The 19634-nt window shown below is 47.9% G+C and overlaps 6 protein-coding genes across 6 annotated transcripts; 4 read left to right on the forward strand and 2 right to left on the reverse strand.

Annotated features, from left to right (window-relative positions):
• Positions 1-96: 96 nt before the first annotated feature.
• atg26 (Sterol 3-beta-glucosyltransferase) lies at positions 97-4614 on the forward strand (the record flags this gene model as incomplete). The annotated part of the gene is given in 5 exon segments (XM_031151586.1): positions 97-790; positions 837-934; positions 983-1426; positions 1443-4283; positions 4336-4614. 5 exon segments carry the CDS (start codon positions 97-99, stop codon positions 4612-4614), a joined length of 4356 nt encoding a protein of 1451 aa, XP_031003480.1.
• A 1444-nt stretch (positions 4615-6058) lies between these two features.
• Positions 6059-8780, forward strand: fcp1 (RNA polymerase II subunit A C-terminal domain phosphatase; the record flags this gene model as incomplete). Its single annotated transcript, XM_031151587.1, has 4 exons — positions 6059-7665; positions 7717-7929; positions 7978-8137; positions 8190-8780. The coding sequence occupies 4 exons, from the start codon at positions 6059-6061 to the stop codon at positions 8778-8780; spliced, it is 2571 nt and encodes an 856-aa protein (XP_031003479.1).
• A 422-nt stretch (positions 8781-9202) lies between these two features.
• NDUFA13 (NADH dehydrogenase [ubiquinone] alpha subcomplex subunit) lies at positions 9203-9904 on the forward strand (the record flags this gene model as incomplete). The annotated part of the gene is made up of 4 exons (XM_031151588.1): positions 9203-9253; positions 9310-9524; positions 9626-9778; positions 9856-9904. 4 exons carry the CDS (start codon positions 9203-9205, stop codon positions 9902-9904), a joined length of 468 nt encoding a protein of 155 aa, XP_031003478.1.
• Positions 9905-10059: 155 nt separating this feature from the next.
• BEA2 (Ketoisovalerate reductase) lies at positions 10060-11082 on the reverse strand (the record flags this gene model as incomplete). The annotated part of the gene is made up of 1 exon (XM_031151589.1): positions 10060-11082. The coding sequence occupies one exon, from the start codon at positions 11080-11082 to the stop codon at positions 10060-10062; it is 1023 nt and encodes a 340-aa protein (XP_031003485.1).
• Positions 11083-11779: 697 nt separating this feature from the next.
• LHYA1_G006655 (uncharacterized protein) lies at positions 11780-14183 on the forward strand (the record flags this gene model as incomplete). Its single annotated transcript, XM_031151590.1, has 2 exons — positions 11780-12478; positions 12618-14183. 2 exons carry the CDS (start codon positions 11780-11782, stop codon positions 14181-14183), a joined length of 2265 nt encoding a protein of 754 aa, XP_031003484.1.
• A 2478-nt stretch (positions 14184-16661) lies between these two features.
• vid27 (Vacuolar import and degradation protein) lies at positions 16662-19248 on the reverse strand (the record flags this gene model as incomplete). Its single annotated transcript, XM_031151591.1, has 2 exons — positions 16662-19108; positions 19230-19248. 2 exons carry the CDS (start codon positions 19246-19248, stop codon positions 16662-16664), a joined length of 2466 nt encoding a protein of 821 aa, XP_031003483.1.
• Between the last annotated feature and the right edge of the window lie 386 nt (positions 19249-19634).

The following is a 19634-nucleotide window of genomic DNA, read 5'->3' on the forward strand; positions in this document are numbered from 1 at the left end:
CGGATTCTTATCGTCTCGATAAGTAACGTACCTGTCTGTAGGTAAACGCGGACACGGATCTAACTACCAAGCCTTCGTGAGCAACATCTGTTCACCATGGCGCCAGAGGGGGAATTAAAGAAGCGCGTAGCCCGGAAGTTGACGAAGAAGAGAAAAGAGGGCTATCAAGTCACCATGGAGATCCCAGAGCGCTTCAAGGACGGCGACGATGCGGATGAGGATTGCACCGCTGTTCATGGCGGTAACCCTTTGATGAATCAGTCGGTCTTTGGTATGATTGCAGCAGCTGGCTCGCAAGTCGACTTCAACGCCAGGTTCGATGCACAATCTAGCGATGAGGAGGACGAGTCAGTGGATCCATCATCTCAGAGCTCTGAACTGCAGGTAGACAAGACCCGGCAGGGGAAATCAGGGAAGGAATCAGCACAGCCAGAGAAACACAAACGGAAATTCTCCGAGAATAAACTCCTGCGGTCTCTTCCCCGGCTAGGGGCTAAAGCCAAATCGAATTCGAAGTCACCGCGGAGGCCAAGCTCTCCCGTACCTGGGTCTCCTTCCGAACCTCCCGCTAAAGAAGTCTCTCGCTCGCGGGCACTATCAAATCATGCTCCGGTCATGAGCCGAATGCTGGAGGCAAGAGCAGAGTTATCTATGCGGCCAAGTTTTGATCTGCCACGACATACTCTGGGAGCTTCAGATGGTGAGGATGAAGGCGGAAAGGGGTCCAGCAGTCTTGCAAAGAGGCTTATGGAGATATTTGGATTTGAAACGCCCGAGGATGTAATAGAAGGTGTGTCTTCAGTCACGTTTGCAAAGCCAAATACTAATTCGGACAGAATACCCTTGTTGGCTACTGAAGAGTGTATTACTTCAAGGTTACATGTACATTACGACCAAGCACATTTGTTTTTATGCATATTTACCGAAGAAATCTGTAAGTTGGACCTTTTTGAATCTACTGGATTATACTGACATGTTCAAGACTGAAGTCGTCAAATCCGGATACCTTGCGAAGTCGGGTCGAAGAAATCCCAAATATAATCGATACTGGTTTCGACTCAAGGGCGATGTGCTGTCATACTACTCGAATCCATCGGACCTATATTTCCCCGCAGGAAACATCGATTTGCGGTATGGGATTTCAGCGAACGTTGTGGACAAAGATAAGGGGAAAGATGCTACACATTTTACAGTAGTAACTCATCAACGGAATTTCAATTTCAAGGCAGACAGTGTTCCTAGCGCAAAGGAATGGGTTAAGGCGTTGCAGAAAATCATATTCCGCTCTCATAATGATGGCGACAGTGTCAAAATATCACTTCCCATCGAGAACATTATCGACATAGAGGACAGTCAAATCATTGATTTTGCAGACACTTGCAAGATCCGAGTCATCGATAATGATGAGACCTACGCTATTGATGAGGTAAGTCCCCTGATAGCCTGTTCATCTTCGCTGGCTGACTATCCTCGAGTACTTTTTCTCCTTCTTCAGCTTTGGCAAAGAAGCCTTGAATGTGCTGCGAATTCTTGTCGAGGACACTACCGCGCAGCAAATCCCAGAGGATTTATTAGTACCTCCACCTGCGGCCGATAGCAAAAGCAGTCCTAAAACAAGTACATCTAAACGAAATTCCTTGCAACTGCTTAGAGAGACTCGTATTCCTCCGCCTCATCTCTCACCGATCCGCACGGACGGCCCTCTTCTAGAAGAGAACGTTCGCGCAACACTTTCACCGATATTGCAGGGAGCCGCTCAAAGCCCTCGGACTAGTACTGAATTGAGTGGAACGAGTTCTGATGCCTTCCGTCGAAGCATGGATTTGTCCAAATTTGGGAGACGAAGTGTGGATCTCAATAGGTTGAATTTCGATGGTGCAGGGCGGCGCAGTATGAGTGCCAGCAGGCGGAGCCTCAGCACAAACCGCCTCGGCGACAGACGCCACTCGGAAAAACAAGGCTCTTCCGACTCATATGTTCATTCTTTAGAAGAACCTGGGTCGTCTAGTGCTTTACCATCAGCAAGTGAGGAAACTCAAGCCTCGGCTAGTCAGATATTAAGAGGAAGTGAAGTTTTCCTATCGCCGACTATACAACGTTCTGCCTCAGCTTCCCGCCGTCAGACGCAAGCTGCTGCGAATGACGAGACCTTAGCTGATTCACCAACTCGTCTTCCGTCCCACAAAACCAGTAATCTTCCGAACCTGCCTCCCCCACGACATGCCAACACGACCGGTTCTATGGAAGGATCACAATCTGGCGGCGGCGAACCGTCCGCATCAACTCCAACTTTACAAAACCTCGTCAAAGCTGGGGCATATCCTTTACAACGAGCAGCCGGCTTCGCAGGTTATCTTAACAAGCACTCCAAGCGCATGAGTACCCTTTTGGCTACTGAATCAATGGGATATGTTGAAAAGGTATCAGGAATGTGGAAGGGGGGCAAGAAACACTACGATGACCGGGAAGGCTTTGCACCCGGTGAGATGTATGAAGATGGCGAGGAACAAGCTGCGATTTCAGGAGACCGATTCCGTGATCATTTTGCACTTCCCGATACCGAAAGACTACAAGCTGCATATTTTGGATATCTGCATCGAGTCTTACCCTTATACGGCAAGATATACATCAGTGATAGGTCATTTTGCTTTCGCAGCCTGCTGCCTGGAACTCGGACCAAGCTCATTTTGCCTCTTAAGGATGTAGAGAATGTGGATAAGGAGAAAGGATTTCGGTTTGGATACTCCGGATTAGTTGTCGTCATCAGAGGGCATGAAGAGCTCTTTTTCGAATTCAATGAGGCAGATGTTCGAGATGACTGCGCTGTCACTCTTCTGCAGAATCTGGAGGCGATGCGATACCTGAAGGAATCCGGCATACTGTCCATGGAGGAGAAAGAGCACGCCGAGAATGCAAGTGCGGAACACAAGGCTCTACAACAGGCCCGATACGATGAAAAGACTGAACACGATATAAAGCTGCCACACTCTGCAGAACTTGCACCAGGGGAAACACCGCCGATACTTTTTGATGACCCTCGAGCATCGATCTTGAACTTCAAGCCCACCGAACCTCTTCGAATTACATGCTTGACGATCGGCTCGCGAGGAGATGTTCAGCCATACATTGCGCTTTGCAAGGGTTTGATTGCTGAAGGCCACAAACCTAAAATAGCAACGCATATCGAGTTCAAGGACTGGGTAGAGGGTCATGGGATTGCTTTTGCACCGGTAGCTGGCGATCCAGCCGAACTCATGAATTTATGTGTGGAATATGGGATGTTCACATACTCATTTTTGAGAGAAGCATCGTCCAAGTTCCGCGGCTGGATTGATGGCTTGCTCTCTAGTTCATGGCAGGCTTGCCAAGATACTGACATTTTGATCGAGAGTCCGAGTGCGATGGGTGGCATTCACATTGCGGAAGCTCTTAAGATACCATACTTCCGCGCCTTCTCCATGCCATGGACACGAACGCGAGCATACCCCCACGCTTTTGCCGTACCTGATCACAAAATGGGTGGTGGTTACAACTACATCACTTATGTCATGTTCGATAATATTTTCTGGAAGTCAATTGCAGGCCAAGTCAATGCATGGAGAAAGAAAGAGCTGAATTTGCAGCCCACAAGCCTTGAGAAGTTGCAGCCTAACAAGGTGCCATTTCTCTACAACTTCAGCCCTTCAGTCGTCATACCTCCTCTCGACTATAGCGATTGGATTCGAGTCACTGGATATTGGTTCCTTGACGAAGGGGCTAACTATGAGCCTCCGAAAGAGTTGACGAATTTTATCAAGAAGGCTCGTGATGATGGCAAGAAATTGGTGTATATTGGTTTTGGTTCAATAGTCGTCGCAAATTCTGCAGCCCTCACCGAAACAGTTGTCAAATCTGTACTAAAGGCTGGAGTTAGATGCATTCTTTCCAAAGGATGGTCGGATCGTTTGGACAAGAAAGGTGCAACCGATATAGAGGTGCCTTTACCGCCAGAAATATTTTTGGTCAAATCAGTGCCTCACGACTGGCTCTTCACCCAGATTGATGCGGCAGCTCATCACGGTGGAGCAGGCACCACTGGTGCTAGTTTGAGGGCGGGTCTTCCCACTATTGTCAAGCCATTCTTTGGGGATCAATTCTTCTTTGGGAATCGGGTTGAGGATCTAGGCGTTGGCATTGTTGTCAAGAAGGTCAACGTCAGTTCTTTCGCCCGCGCCCTGTGGTTGGCAACAAACGATCAGAGAATGATAGTCAAAGCCAAGATATTGGGTGAAACAATTAGAAGTGTAAGATTCCCATATTGTCTCCTTTTGTCGCAAAATACTAATAGAAGTACAGGAGAACGGTGTGAACACAGCAATACAGTCCATATACAGAGACCTCGAGTATGCCAAATCTCTTATCAAGAACAGCGATGGGAAGATTCCCGACGATACACTTGAGGACTCTGAGGAGAGTTGGACCTTCATTGGGGACGATAATGAACCAGATTTAATGAGCAGAATTCATAACTGGGAAAACATGGCTCAGTCCGGAATGCTACGGAGTACGATATCGGGGTCTAGGGCGTCTGGGAAATCGGAGACAGATGACTTTGCTGACTTTGGTGCTGCATGATAATGACAATCTTCGTATTTGCGTGTATTAGAGCGAGAGAGTTGGGAGTTGGTTCTAGCGTTGACGTTTAACGAGCATTTATTTGGATGAATGGGGATCATAGGATGCATAGGATTGGAATGACTTAACGAGGGCAGATAATTTGTATGAAGGATGCTAGCTAGTAGTTAATTATGGATAGGCTCTTTAGACTGAATATTAATAGAGGTATACTTGAGACTCTCTTGACTCTACTCTGACTCTTGTTATCATTGCGCTAGAGGCTAAAGAAGGCTTGTCTCGACTGACCCGTAAATGCCAGATGACTGAGAGCATAATAATAAGCACGGGAGTTGCACAAGGACACAAAGACACAAGGGCATTGGTACTTTAACTGCTCTTCGTTGTTGCGCTAGCTGGAGGGTTGTCTATGCCACCAGGAGCAGTACCCTATAGTTTTGAACAACAGGGTAGGTAATTTCGAACACCTATTTGCAGGCCCTTCCTTTGAGTAATAGGAAGAAAAGGTGCGAAGTGCTCATCAAGATACTAGAAAACCTCTTTGGGGATAAATCTCCGGTTTTATATAGGCTTTCGTCTACTCTCAGCTCTCCCCGCTGCGAGTCATGTTATCCTTCTCCGGTGTCAAACGGGTCTAGCTGAAATTCCTCGGGATTCAGTATATAGCCATCCTCCCTTTCTAATCGTTCTTCGTCAAGGTCCTCTTCTGTCGGCTCTATATGTGTTAAGCATTTCGGTCCTTTCCTAGTGCTTAGGGCCCTCGGCTCGGGTCCTCGGGTCCTCTCTCCACAGAAGTCTAAACGTTTGCTTATTATATCTCTTGTTACTATAGAGCTCTTCTTGTGATAAGGACTCATTTCCTTGCCATGGCGTTGGTACTTTAAAGGGATACAAACCAAATGAGTGAAATCATCCACAAACTCTGAAAACAGCATACTCATCGTAACCCCACCGTTTCCGGTGTGCATACAACACCACCCTGGGCACGTGACTCTCCCATTCCGCTTCGTCCAATCATATTTTAGTTCATGGTCGGCTTCTCTTATTTAAAGGCCTCGCCTCGCATCGAATTTACCTATGCTCTCCCGCAGTAGCTCAGGACCCAGCACCACTATTTACATTCGCGACACCTACTTTAATAAGCATTTCAACCACAATTCGCAACTGTTTGATACTGCGAAAAAGAACGAAACATAGAGAGGGAATTTCAAAGGTGAATATTCTGAGCGAGGGCGGGCATCGAAAATGTACCCCACGCGACAATTCTATGAGAGCGTTGCGTGAACCGTAAAGCTTGAATTGAGAGATCGTAGGTCATTCTGCGTATTGACGCGCCACGCGCAATGCCACTCACCCCTCGTTCTCACTCTACTCCTAACACGCAAAACTATTTGCTAACTCCTTTTCTGCAAGAAGATCCGAAACGCGCATGAGCACAAGCACAATGATTCTCTCCCTCGGTCCTCAGCTGAAGTATCCTATAACTATCAACCGGATACTCAAAAAGAAGGGCGATTCCGTCAAGAAGCAAGAGAATATCTTAGAATACACATTCACGTGGCTGAAGACAGTCGGTGATAGTACCTCGGAATGGAATCAATGGCAAGAAGAACAAACAACGATTGCGGACTGGGATAGTCCTGTGGACGGCAGCATCAAGCAATGGAAGCTGAGGGAAGGAATGGTCATCACGAAGGATATGCCCTTTGTGGAGATTGAGGAGGCGTGTCCGCATTCGGTGCAGTTCCAGGGACTCTGCGGCATGTGCGGCAAGGATATGACAGAGATGTCGTGGGCGAGCGCGGGTGACGATACGGAGCGCGCAAAGATCAACATGATCCACGACCAGACGGCGCTGCGCGTTAGCCACGAAGAGGCATCGAAAGCGGAACAGGAGACACAACGGCGGTTGCTGCAGCATAGGAAACTGTCGCTGGTGGTGGATCTCGATCAGACTATCATACATGCTTGTATTGAGCCTACCGTTGGAGAGTGGCAGAGCGATCCGACTTCGCCGAATTATGAGGCTGTTAAGAATGTGAGGTCTTTCCAGTTGAATGATGATGGTCCGAGGGGCGTGGCTTCAGGATGCAATTACTATATCAAGATGCGACCTGGCCTGAAGGAGTTCCTAGCTAGCATTGCGGAGCTATACGAACTACACGTCTACACAATGGGTACTCGAGCATACGCCATAAATATTGCCAAGATCGTGGACCCGGACAAGAAGTTATTTGGAGATCGAATTATCAGCAGAGATGAGAACGGCAATATGACGGCAAAGAGTCTGGCACGATTGTTCCCCGAGAATACGAAGATGGTGGTTATTATTGATGATCGTGCGGATGTGTGGCCAAGTAATAGGCTCAATCTGATCAAAGTCGTTCCATATGACTTCTTTGTTGGAATCGGAGACATCAACTCGAGCTTTTTACCAAAGCGCGAGGAATTGCCAAAACCCGATGCGCCGAAGAAGCTCTCGAAGTCGGAAACAGAAAAGACAGCAGAAAACCCAACCGAGGATGATGCTCCAGCAGCGCCAAAGCTAGCCGAGGAAGAGAAGAAGGATGAATCAAAGCCTAGCCAAGGAGGCAAGGTTAGCGCATTAGAAGAGCTTGTCCGAATGGGTGGAGGCGACGATCAACAATTACTACAAGAGCAAACAGCAGAGCAAGAGAAGTTCTTAGAGAAGCAAATCAAGGACCGGCCATTACTTCACATGCAAGAGGAGCTCGAGAAGGGAGAGAGCGATGAAGTCGAAACCGAGGCCACGGAGGAGAAAGAGAAGAATGGAGAGGCGACACAGGAGCCACATCCGCATCACAGACACAAGATATTGAACGACAACGATGATGAACTTATTCATCTGCAACAACATCTTACGGCAGTGCATAAAGCTTTTTACGATGAGTATGATGGCAAACTTGTCAATGCTCATGGAGGCCGAATTGCGCAGCTTAAGCCAGGACACAACAAGAAGGTGTCCATCAAGGGGGATAAGGCAGATCTTCAGATAGTTCCTGATGTTGCTATTGTAATGCCGCGGCTCAAGTAAGTCTTCTTATCTGACCTGCTTTCGAATAAGCGTGCTAATGGAAACAGGAAGCAAACATTGGCTGGTTGCGTAATTGTGATGTCGGGGCTAGTGCCGTTGGGGGTTGATTTATTAAGGTATTTCAATTCATTTACAACTCAGATATCACATGATGATGCTATCAAGGAGTCGGGAATTATGCTGGATGCTGACGTTGTTGAAACATTTAGGTCTGAGATCGCTCTACAAGCGGAAAGCTTCGGGGCTAAAGTCGAAATCAAGTGAGCTTACTGAACCGTGCAATCCTGTTTGTGGCTAATAGAACATAGGGTCTCGAAGAAAATCACACACCTTGTCGCTTCGACGAATAGGACACGTACGACCAAAGTTCGGCAAGCGGCTCGATATCCAAATATCAAGATCGTGAACCAATTATGGCTCGTAAATTCCATGAGCAAGTGGGCGAAGGAGGATGAGAACGAATATCTCGTAAGTACCCTATTCTAACCCCGTTTCTCCGCGATCATGCTGACAGTCCCAGGTCCACATTTCCGAAGCAGACCGCAAACCCCGCGACGGCGACCTTTCCAGCGGCACGGAAGGAGTCCATGCCTCTGACGAATCCTCCGATGAAGATGACATCCCTGCTGGCAGCCAGTCGGTCAGCAGCAGCAGCGAAGATGAAGACGCGGAAGGCGTCATCCCTAGCGATATCGAAGGGCACTCTCCAATCGACGACTTAAAGGGCTTCAATTGGGACGAAGTCGACGATGAGCTCGCGGAATTCATGGGCAGTGATTCGGAGAGTGAAAACGACAGTGATAGGGAGAGCATTAGGGGAATGAAGAGGGCGAGGAGTGAGAAGAGCGATGATGGCGAGGATAGTGATGAGAGTACGAGCCGTCTGGTTAAGAAGCAAAATACGGCGAAGAGCAGAATGACGGGCTTGAAGAGTGTAAAGACGCCGCAGAGCATCAGTAGTCTTCCTACACCAGGTGTTACAGGGGATGAAGAGGATGTGGTAGAGGATGATAGTAGTATTGGAGATGACCTGGAGAAGGAAATGGAGGCGGAAATGGAGGCAGAGTTGGCGCGCGAGGAGGAGGAAGAGGCTAAGAGTGGTGGTGGCTAGCTGCTTGCTATTCTTTTTATCATATTTCGATGGTTGTCTGTCATACTTAGCGATAGGCAGGCATACCCTCATCATATCAAAGGGGCAATGGCGTTTTCTCTGGGGTTGAGGATATTAGGGCTGGGAGGTGGGTGGGGTTGCATAGCAGGGGCGTTCATTCTCGAGCGACTGGGATGATTCTTGTAAATGACATTTAAATTTTCTCTATCCTTGATGATTATCTGTGAAATCGATCCAAAAAGTATACGGTAGGTAGGTTGTAATCGTAATCCTCATCCACTCACTCCACTTCAAAAGGGAGAGCGGTCAGACCTGGCAAATCTTCCCTTTTCACACTAGCGTACATTCAAGCTCCGCTTCAAAGCAACCTCACTCCTAGGTCTAGCACTTGAGCAAGCAATTGCAACACATCCACAAACACAATGCCTCAAGATCTGCCGCCCTCGGGGGGCTATGGTGCCGTGCAATACAAGGTATGTGTTTTGCCCTTCCTATGTCTTTTCATTCGCCCGTTCCTCCCCTCGCGAAGAGCATGAAGAAGAAGCATGAGCAGATGTTAGGAATGGAATGGAATGGAATGGATAGGAGGTGGTGGCAGGAGCAGGCTATGGATAGAATAATGGCTAATTGCACACAGAGAAATCTGCCAGCGCGAGGATTCCGTCCAGCTGTCATGCTGGCGGGTATGGTGGGGGTCATGACATATGGGTTTTGGAAGCTAGGCAAGGGGATCAGGCAACAGAAGTACGGTTTACCCATCTAGGCTCCAAGGCCGCATATGCGGTTTCGTTCTGGATTGAATCAATGAATCAATGGATGAATACTGATGTGAAGGGAATGAATAGTGAACTCGCACGCGAAAAGATGTGGTCGCGCATCCACCTCATTCCGTTGTTGACGGCAGAGGAAGATCGGGATTTGGTGAGGAGACATCTGGCGGATCAGGCGAGGGAGAAGGCGCTGTTGGGGTCTCAGACGAGTCCGTATAATAGTGATAAGTATGTGCGGGTTCTTTTCTTGTGGAGGGGCTGGGGATTCCGGGATTGGTGTGCAGATGCTAATGTCTGGGGTATAGATACGTACGACCAACATACGCCATTACCCCAAGCCAAGTATCAAAGTAGGAAATTGCACAAATTCGAGGCGTGGTTCGAGCAGGGGACACTGTATTGTACATAAAGCGAAGGGGTATCAAGCAGCAACTAGAAAATCGACAAAAACATTACCCATCCATGTCCCCCTTTGTTAATATATCGGGCTCTTCTGTCCCCGGAACATCTCATTCATCTTCAACCACTTTTCTTTTCTGTACCATCTCCACAATCCTCTCGTTATTCCCAACATTGATCCCCAGCTCTTTCCCCCGTTTTGAAATGTACCCATTGATGTACCCCACTTCCGTCTCTCTCCCTGCCCGGAAATCTTGTAGCATGGAGCTGGTATTCGCCGCGGTTTTCTCTGCTACGTCCAAGACCTTGGCTTTTAAATTCTCGTTGCTGAAACGTTCTGCCACATCATTTCCTCCATCTTCTCTAGTCCGCAGTTCGGGAAGCGACGAAACAACCTGACTAGCCTCAGCAAGCAGATCCCTCATCACGCTCATGATATCAGACCGTTTGAGAAGCTCTCCATTCCGACAATTATAAACCACCGTCAAAGGATTAATCATCGCATTAATCACCAACTTCTCAAGCTGCAGCAACCGCAACTCCCTGCTCTCGAACTCCGTTGCATTCAACAGTTTCGCAGCTACGATTTGATCAAGCAGGTATCGTGACTTTGCAGAAGAGCCAGATACAAGGCCGACTGAAACATGGGCTTGTCCTGCAAACACAGACCTGAACGGACCTTCGGAATACACACCGTGCGATGTAATAGCTGCCAGATAATTCGGCCTCCTCGCGTCTTCGGGGAATATCAAACGCGTGACTTCCTCCGTAGTACCCATCCCATTCTGCGTAAACAAAACCGTGCTCTGCGCATTAAGTCTATGCTTCACGGCTTCCAACGCCTTTGCCGTATGTAACGTTTTCGTTGCTACGATTAAGTTTTCAATCATGCCGCTACCTGAATGGATGGGTTCTTCGATGTCGTAGACTCCGGCTGAATTGGTGAGCCCGTGCGTAGTGATGGAGATGCTGCGGCCTGCGGACTCCCAGTCTGAGAGAAGGGAGGGCCGGTGTAGGATGAGGGTTATGGGGGGTGGGTTGGGGGTGTTTGCTAGGGCGTGGGCGAAGAGGCGGCCGAGGTTTCCTACGCCGAGGATGTGGATTCGGGGAGGGCCAGGTGGCGGGGAGTACATGGTATTTTGAAAGCGTTTTTGATCAGAGAATATGAGGCTCAATTTGCGTGATAGGAGAAGAGGCCATGACTTGCGAGGCAGGTGAGCTATAGAAGGCCAAATCCGAGATTCTGATTGGAGAAATGTGGTCATTATTTGGCCTTCTCAACCCCACTATCATTGGGGCATGGTATTGGTAGTTCTAAAAAGATTTAGAGCTAACCTTTTACCCAGATTTTGACCGCGTTATGGAGGTGAGTTTTGAGGTGTTAGTCCACCAGCTCCCGAGAACCGAAGAGTGTGCTTACCTAAGGTACTGCACCAAACCTTGCTCTCGCTCTTCATGCAAGCCATTGCAACGTCTTCCAATGATAACCCCTCCCCCTCTCCTCTATCTGAACCATGTTTTCATAGGTGGGGTGGGATCAAGTTGATCTTCCACCCAAAACTTGAATCAGGCAACAGGTTCTGCGGCTTGCCTAGGTGCGCGGCCCCATAACTTCATAAGGGAATACGTTGCGTTTAATTAGGAGTTGATTCCTCCGTGCTTACGGATACAACCTGAACTGACGACTTCTTTGCAGTCCAGTCTTCTTTCCTAGTCTCTCATCTTACATGTCCGTTTCTCGTTTCCAATTCTAATTGTAATCCATACCTCACTTCCAAAGGCAAACCTTTGCGTGGTGCATATCCCAGGCTACAGCTTTGAGCACTTGAGATGCCCCTCCCAGGCAATCTATACTCCGCAGAAGACTCTGATGGCGAGTCTTTCAGCGAAGAACTTAGCCCTAGCGATGGATACTTCAATCGCGGGGAAGTGCGACGAGATCTCATGGTGCCCGATCCATCACTGGACGACAAGAAGGTAGAGGACAAGACCTTAATTCCCACACCACATCCCCAGGCAACCACCGGAAGGACATCAAGGTCGTCACTCAGTTCAGTGCTCCCACACTCCAGCTCATCGCGTCCTTACGCGTCACCTCCCTCAAGTGAGAGCAGTTCGTCCTCCTTGCCCAACATATATAATCCAATGCCTCGCATGTCATCGCGGCGGCCAGCTTCCTTCTCCGAGCACAATCCCCTAATGAACATTCCCCCTCCGGCATACTCTGAATCCCCTGAATCATCGTTACCCAATTCCTCTCAAGACCAGTCTCCTCTGTCGCCACGACATTCTCGGAACGAGTCAGCTTACAGCACGTTCCAGGAGCAGAATCTCGAGCGAGGCTTTCTTCCACTTCACGAGCCACAGAGTATGGGTGGACCTATTGAAGTGAACGAGAGAACACCTTTATCAGGAGATAAGCCAGGGCCTTCTCGTAGGCGATTGATTATCAAAAAATTGCTCTTCATTGCTCTTGTATTTGCGGTGATACTTGCTTTAGCTTGCGCCGTGTTTACATCGAAGAAATCTGTAAGTATACTAATTTCCCTTTGGTCTTTTGAGGACTCGTTCGATTGTTCTGTGGGAGGCAAATTCGTGTCTGCATAGATTATATAAATCAATGTCCTGTATGATCTTAATCCCTGGAACCAACACTAATAACATCAAGGGTCGGAATCCAAATCAGAGACCTGGGGAAGACATGCCGCCGTCGAGAGATAGACCTGTTGACTCCGGCTATTCATATTGTCCATCGGCTACTCATAAAAGAGACCAAGTTATCTACGAGTTCCCGGTTGGCGCAGACTTGACTGTGCTTCAAACTACTCATGATAATGATGGACCTTGGGGTAGCAACAGCGTGAAAACCACAGGCGAGGTTCGACTCCGAAGGATACCAAAGGACTCAGAACATGGCAATCGAGCATTCTTTACAGTAGACATTCACGTTAGTGATCCGCAATTAGAAATTTCGAGGACTTGGGATGAGGATTCTCGAAGGTTGCAAATCAGCACGCCAAAATATGCTAAACTCAAGTCTCCAGGACGTCATTGCATTTCCCTGGAAATCACTGCCTGGTTCCCAGAGGATGCGGAGCTATCTAATCTGGTGATTGAGGCTATTACTCTTACGCTTAGAGTGTTTGAAGACCTCAAGATCAAGGTTGACGGCCGTTCAATATTTACGAGTTTGTCAGGAGATGTTTACTTCCCTATCATTAATGGAAGCGAGGCAATTATGGACCAAGATGTCAAAGAACCTGAAGGGCAGTCAATGGTTGACAGAACCAATTTCGAAAGTCAAGGTAAACTATCGGACGAGTGGTGGTCTGAGACAGGTCCTTCCCACCCATTTTCATCTCGGCGCATCGTCGTGGAAACCGTTTCTGGATCAATCAATGGATTTTATCCATTATTGGACGACCTCATTATTTCAACTCAATCCGGTGACGTTTCGGTCGGAGTACTCCCTCAAGAAGCTCTTAAAGAAGCTCCGGCACCTGCCGACATCGAGGTCCAGACAGCATCTGGCTCGATCAAAGTCGACTTCCCCATCAAGGGTACGGGAACCCAAACGTTCAGCCCACCAGCTCGAAATTACATTACCAACGTTCATTCCAGCTCTGGTAGCATTGATGGGACTTTCTACCTAGGCTCTTTGGGTAGCTTCAAGAGCACTTCCGGCAGTATTCAGTTGACAGTTTTGCCAGTCACTCAAGCTAGCACCAGTGATCATTCGGATGATGCTCCTCTCAGCAGATTCGAAACCCACACTGTAAGCGGTAGCCATGATATCCAAGTCCTGGACCCCATCTTCATCTCCCGACTCTCCTCTGCCGACGGCCAAACAGACCATCAACCACAGCATGACCCATACAGCCCTATCGGGGACGACGAGCCTTACATCGTCCTGCCGCCAAATGCAGATCGATCCCTCGTCACCCTCAACCCCTTGGGAACCTCCAAGCAGAAATTACGGAACGTGCAATCGAAGCATACTTCCAACTCCGCGAGTGTGCAAGTTTCGTACCCCAGTGTTTGGCAGGGAACAATCCATGCGAAGACCGTGTCAGGTGATATTGAGGTGTCGGGCAAGGGCATCAGGACAATCAGGGAGCGGAAAGGATGGGCGTACAAGGAAGTACTTGCCAGGAAAGGCGTGGAAGAGAAAGACGAAGGCTCGTATGTAGAGATGAGCGATATCGCGGGCTCGTTGCGATTTAAGATCAGGTAAGCTTTATAATAAGTGGGATGGTTTTCACACGGCGTTCAGGGAGGTTTCTGGGGGTTTAAAGGAAGATGGACTGGTACAGTACATACATATCAGGGTCGGCGTCCGGTTTGAATTGGGAAGATGATACATAATAACTTTGACTTACATTTAATGCCACACTTTACCTGAATGATACCTACTCACTCCCCATCATCCGCAATGATCTCAATATCTTACTACTTATCTCCACGCTTCTTGATCCCTGTCACTAGTCGAGATACCCCAACAACACATCCTACTCTCGGAACAGGAACCGATCTATCTAGTGCTCAGAGCTCCCTTACCCTTTCTTTATACTGCAACTGAATGGGTATCACCTGATTTAACCCCAACTTGCTCCCGATTTTCAAATTTCGACCTGCATCTAAATAGCAATAGACCGTACATTTAACTCCATTTGTAAAGAAATTGCTTTGACATAATAGAGGACTGATAGTAAGTAGATGTTGGATTCTAGTGGTATTGTAAATTGTTAGGAAGTGGAAGTGGGAAAGAGTTTTATCTATATAAGATCGCCTGCCACGTCGACTCTTGCTTGGCTTAGATTCACCTAGTTCACTCTTGAATCCGTCTAAGATTTACGAGCGAGCGTGACTTAGTCTATACGTCAATCTATACTAAGATTCATGAAGTGACTAGGGATTCAAGGATGCTTAGGATTTATGAATAAACCGGATCACATCAATCAGGGCTTAAGAAAGAGGTGAGATGGATTTCACATTTATCATTTATAAGTGATACCTACAATGCAATGCAACCAAACCTACTACTTACTACAAGTTCTCTTCCTCTCGTCTCCTCAACTCTTCCTGCTCTCTCACCGAGTCATTTCCCATCCAGCATGACCAAAATCAAAACACTAAACCCAAAACCCAAGCAAGAACCTTGCACGCACAACCGCACACAATAAACAAAAGATTCCACGCCAAATTTGTCGGAATCCAACCCTCTTGCCACCTCCCTTCTGCGGTATCTGCTACCGCCAGCGTCGCAATCAGGGCTAGCAGGAGCCCTGCCACGTTTCCGGAGACGGCGAAGTGGTAGGTGGCGATGAGCGTGAGGAGGGTTGATAGCAGAGCTGCCAGAGCAGATGGGATTGGGAGGATCCCGAAAGGGACATGGAGGTAGAGTAGAAGGGAACAGGCAACGAAGGCGATGGCGTGGCGCAAAGTGAAGGAGAGGGTTGATAGGATGTAGACATTGGACAGTGTCTGAATATACTATTATCAGTAACGAGTAGACGTTTATGGTAGTTGAATGTTTACGCACTGATGGTTCTTCTCCTCCTGGCATAGTTTGGCCTGAGGCGTACCAACCTAGGATGTACCGACCTGGGATGTTCCGACCTGGAATATATTCTGCAGGGACATATCTTGGAGGTGTATATCTGCCATTCGTGGAGAACTGTTCTTCGATCCACTGCTCTTCTATCCACTGGTCCTCAATCCATTGCTCTTCCATCCTGATCACTTTTTCGGAAGCAGCGACGGTCGTTCCGTTCTACGCGCTTTGATATGCGAATCCCAGAGGAAGAAGAATATCGTTGGTGTTCAAGAGAATATAATTACAAGTACACGAAAGAACAAAGACTTTTCCGAGGGTTTGAAGTCGTCAAAGATGTTTGACGTTAAGCACGCGGCCGGCGGTGTGAATACAAGTTACAGTACTTGCTTTTCCGGCTTCAATTCACCCGACTTCCTACAAGTCACATTCACACCTTCCAGTTGCGTCTTCTTTCGAATTCCCAAACTACATAGTGCTATAACTTGCCTTCTGGATGGAACTTTTGTCAACTGAGATCAGACAGATGGGACTTGCCCCTTTCTTAAGCGAGTTTCCCAATATTCTTTCCTTTTATTAGGAGTGAAACGCTGCGAGCGACGACCTCTAGCTGTAGGCCTAATACTGTGACTACCAGTGGCAATGAAATCGTCGCTCAGTCCACTCATATCGTCGGAAATCGAGTGTTGAGACATGCACTGAAAATCGTACTAAATTCAAGTAAACTTACTTCAATAGGAAGAGAACTTGTCCAAAAGTGAAAATTGACATGGCCTTTAGATCTATAGGAGCTACAACCCAATAAAATAGATAAGCTACTTATAAACTTGAGTCTAATCGTTAACCTGGCCAATCCGAAGCAATAGTTCAGTCCAGTTCTGGTTCTTCAGACAAGAACTTAATTTAAGTTAACTAGATATGAACTAACTATCGACTGAAATGTAAGATTATAGCTTACTTGGTAACGTAATTCAGGGGGTATTGGTATTGTGCTAATTACATGGAGTGCAAATCCTCGCTGACAGGTCCAGCCGCACTTTCTTAACGCAACTACATCCATCCATCTACTACGGGTCATCCTCCAAGCATTGAATTCCAAACGCCCATCCAGCTCATAAGGTCATTAATTAACGACAGACGCAACGAAATTTCCTGTTCTCAATAAGGAGAATTCACCACATCCTCTCTGCCAAGTTTGTATCTTGCACTATCCCTCGTACCAACTCTCCCTGCATCACTTTGTCTTCCACCGAAACTGCCACCACCACCAAGTCTCGCAGGTGTAGCAATACTCTCACGGGTGGGTCTCTTGAAGGTCTGTTTCGCAACCATGTTGACTTCGTTGGGGAGAGCCACAATGACATTCTTGTCACTGCCATACTTGAAATTATCCGCTTTGACCTCCTCAGAATATCTCTTGACGGTGTAAGGGTCTTTATTTCCTCTCAATACTTTTTTCAAGTTCCATGTGACGATAAAGGGGCCGGTAGCTGTGATGACTGAAGTTTCCGAGAGTCCTTCTCCCGCGTTGAAGCGCGCTGTGGTAAAAGACAGTGGGGCTCCGGTCTCGTGCTGAAATTGGGCAACGTGAGCTGGTGTCAGTCCCAGACGACGAGGTTGAGGTTTCGAGTCTTTGCCAAACGACTTTTCAAAGCCAAGCTTTCCCTCATTCTTGCCGTCCTTTTGCAAAGCGTCGATAAGAAGGAGATAAGTACGACATGTAGCAAGAACCCAGCGACCATCAGCACTGACATCGAGACCAATTATAGGCTCACCCAGAGCTGGGATGTGAGTCTTGGCGTTAATGCCCAGACGGTCGAACATGCGAATATCTCCCTTGTTACTAGCGACGGCAATATACCCCTTATCAGTGGTTGCAGCAGCGGAGAAGTCGTTCTTTGAAGCATATTGCTTAAGTTCGGAATCAACGAGCTTGTTCCCCGCAAGACGTGGGTCTATACGGTAAAGAGCATTTTTTGAGAGGCCAAGGAAAGTTTGTTCCCCAGTCATTTGCGCAAACTTGTTTTCAGGCACGAAAGTGTCGACAGGTATATCATCGTGGATCTTCCATTCATCAACGATTTTGCCATACTCTAAGTCCATCTGGTACAGAGAGTTGGGATCATTCTCGTTTTGTAAAACCAGGTTCTTATCCTCGGCGTGAAGCATTACCCTCTTAGGCTTGAATAGTGCTCCTTTTGGTGTCTCAACCTTCGAGATATTTGTTGTGAACTCCAGATGATTATTCAGGGTATGCTTGAATACCCCAATCTTTGATCCACGGACGACAAATGATCGGTCGTGTTTGTATCCCACGGCAAGTTGAGAATTGACGTTGCCATCATCGTCTCTAGTGATCACATCATCCTCCTCTTCGTCGCTATCATAGTGTTCACTCCTCTGGCCATCATCCTCCACATCATCTGATTCTTCTTCTTCTTCCTCTTCAGGTGGTGCGTCAGCCATCGTCAGGTCCTGGAATGCCTCCGTAACATAGTCACGTTCATCTTGCTTGACCTTCAGCCACTTCATCTCGTTCAATTGCTCCCACAAAGATTGCATGAGACCTTCCTGGAAGCGGGAGAGGGTTTCCTCATCTTTGAATCGAAGGAGCCAGGAGTAGGCTTCACCAGTAGATGAATATGCGTTGAAGATGCAGGAAAGGTATTCGAAGTTGAAGACGGGATTTATATCAGCAATAATCTCTTGACCAAGCCAGTCGCGGTGCTCCTTGCTGCCAATCTGTAGATAGTATCGCCAGCTGCCCACTTCAGATACTGTTGCCTTGACCGCCGGATCCTGGAGTATGAACGAGCCAGATGGGAAGTCAAACAGATGGAGCTCTGCAAGCTCTTGTGCCAGGACTGAGCTAGATTCAGGATGCTCGCCAACCGGCGGCGCAACTGTAGGAGTGTCATCTCGGGCTGGGGTACTGCGGGAAATACTAGATTCGGCTGGAGCTTTCTCCCGTTTCAATGCAGAGTTTGCGGTGCTCCTAACTGGAGGGGGCATATTGGAGACAGGTGAGAGGGCTGTAGGACTACGAGAAGGGCTATGTATCGGACTTGCGCTTGGAATCGGTTGTTCGTCAACGAAAGTGAGCTGTGCAAGATCTTGCGTAGTCGCGAGAGTGTATGGCTTTCGGTGCTTTCGTTCGTATTGGCACTGAACAGCCGTGAGCTCGAAAGCTTGCACCTGGTCTTCGGCGATCGAGTTGTCGCACACGAATTCGTAGAGGTCACCGGCGTCGCCACTCAAATCTCTCCACGCAAGAACCTTTTCTCCGCCTGGTCGAATCTCTGATCGGAAATGTAGGCTTTCGTCAAGAAGAAATGTCTTCTCGTCTCGCTCAGCAGCCAAGGCAGCAGATTCCGCGTCTTCTCCGTCGTCGTCGTCCAACAGCTCCTCCTCGCCCTCCTCGTATGCGCGCTGGATAACAAGCTGATACTGGTATTCTTGGTTCGTTGGTCGGATTCTCGCGGCTCCGTCCTTGAAGATGAGTTCTGAGTACCCTTTGGGCGAAAGCGGTCGAACGAGATAGAGTTGGCCTTGAGGGAGCTCGATCATAGACTGTTTAGAGGTATCACCGAAGATAAATTTCCCCACTGTAGTGAATATTAGCATAGGCTCGGAATGTGCCATTCGGTCGCAGGTCGCGCCTGCCCTTTGTTGACGCGACGACGGAGGGGTAGGATCCTTAATAAACAAGCGTAATAGGAAACATACCATTTCTGAGGACGAACATTTTCGCAAAACGTCTCTAATACTGGGAGATACGGGAGTATAGCTAATCTGCGGACTTCGTGGTAGCACCTGCACTTTCACTTTCACAGTATTGATGGACAGGACAGGCAGTTTTGAACAAGGCAAGTGCAAGGCAAGTTTTCTTGGTGCAAGTACCAGGACTTTTGAAACTGGGGTTGGAGGGGCAGTGGCGTCATATATGTGGCTGTGTATACCATGTGACCGGGGCGACTACTTAGCGGCCCTTTTTGTCTTTCTCCTTTGTCGTCAACAAAACTTTCTGATAGATTTCTTTGATGTGATGAGTCCTGGCTTGGAAGCTTCATTTTAAAATTCTGCCACCTTTGACTTGTGGCTCCTACAAGTTTTGTGTTTTCTGTCTAACAA

Source organism: Lachnellula hyalina (genome assembly GCF_007821495.1).
Source record: "Lachnellula hyalina strain CBS 185.66 chromosome Unknown contig00121, whole genome shotgun sequence".
NCBI lineage: Eukaryota > Fungi > Ascomycota > Leotiomycetes > Helotiales > Lachnaceae > Lachnellula > Lachnellula hyalina.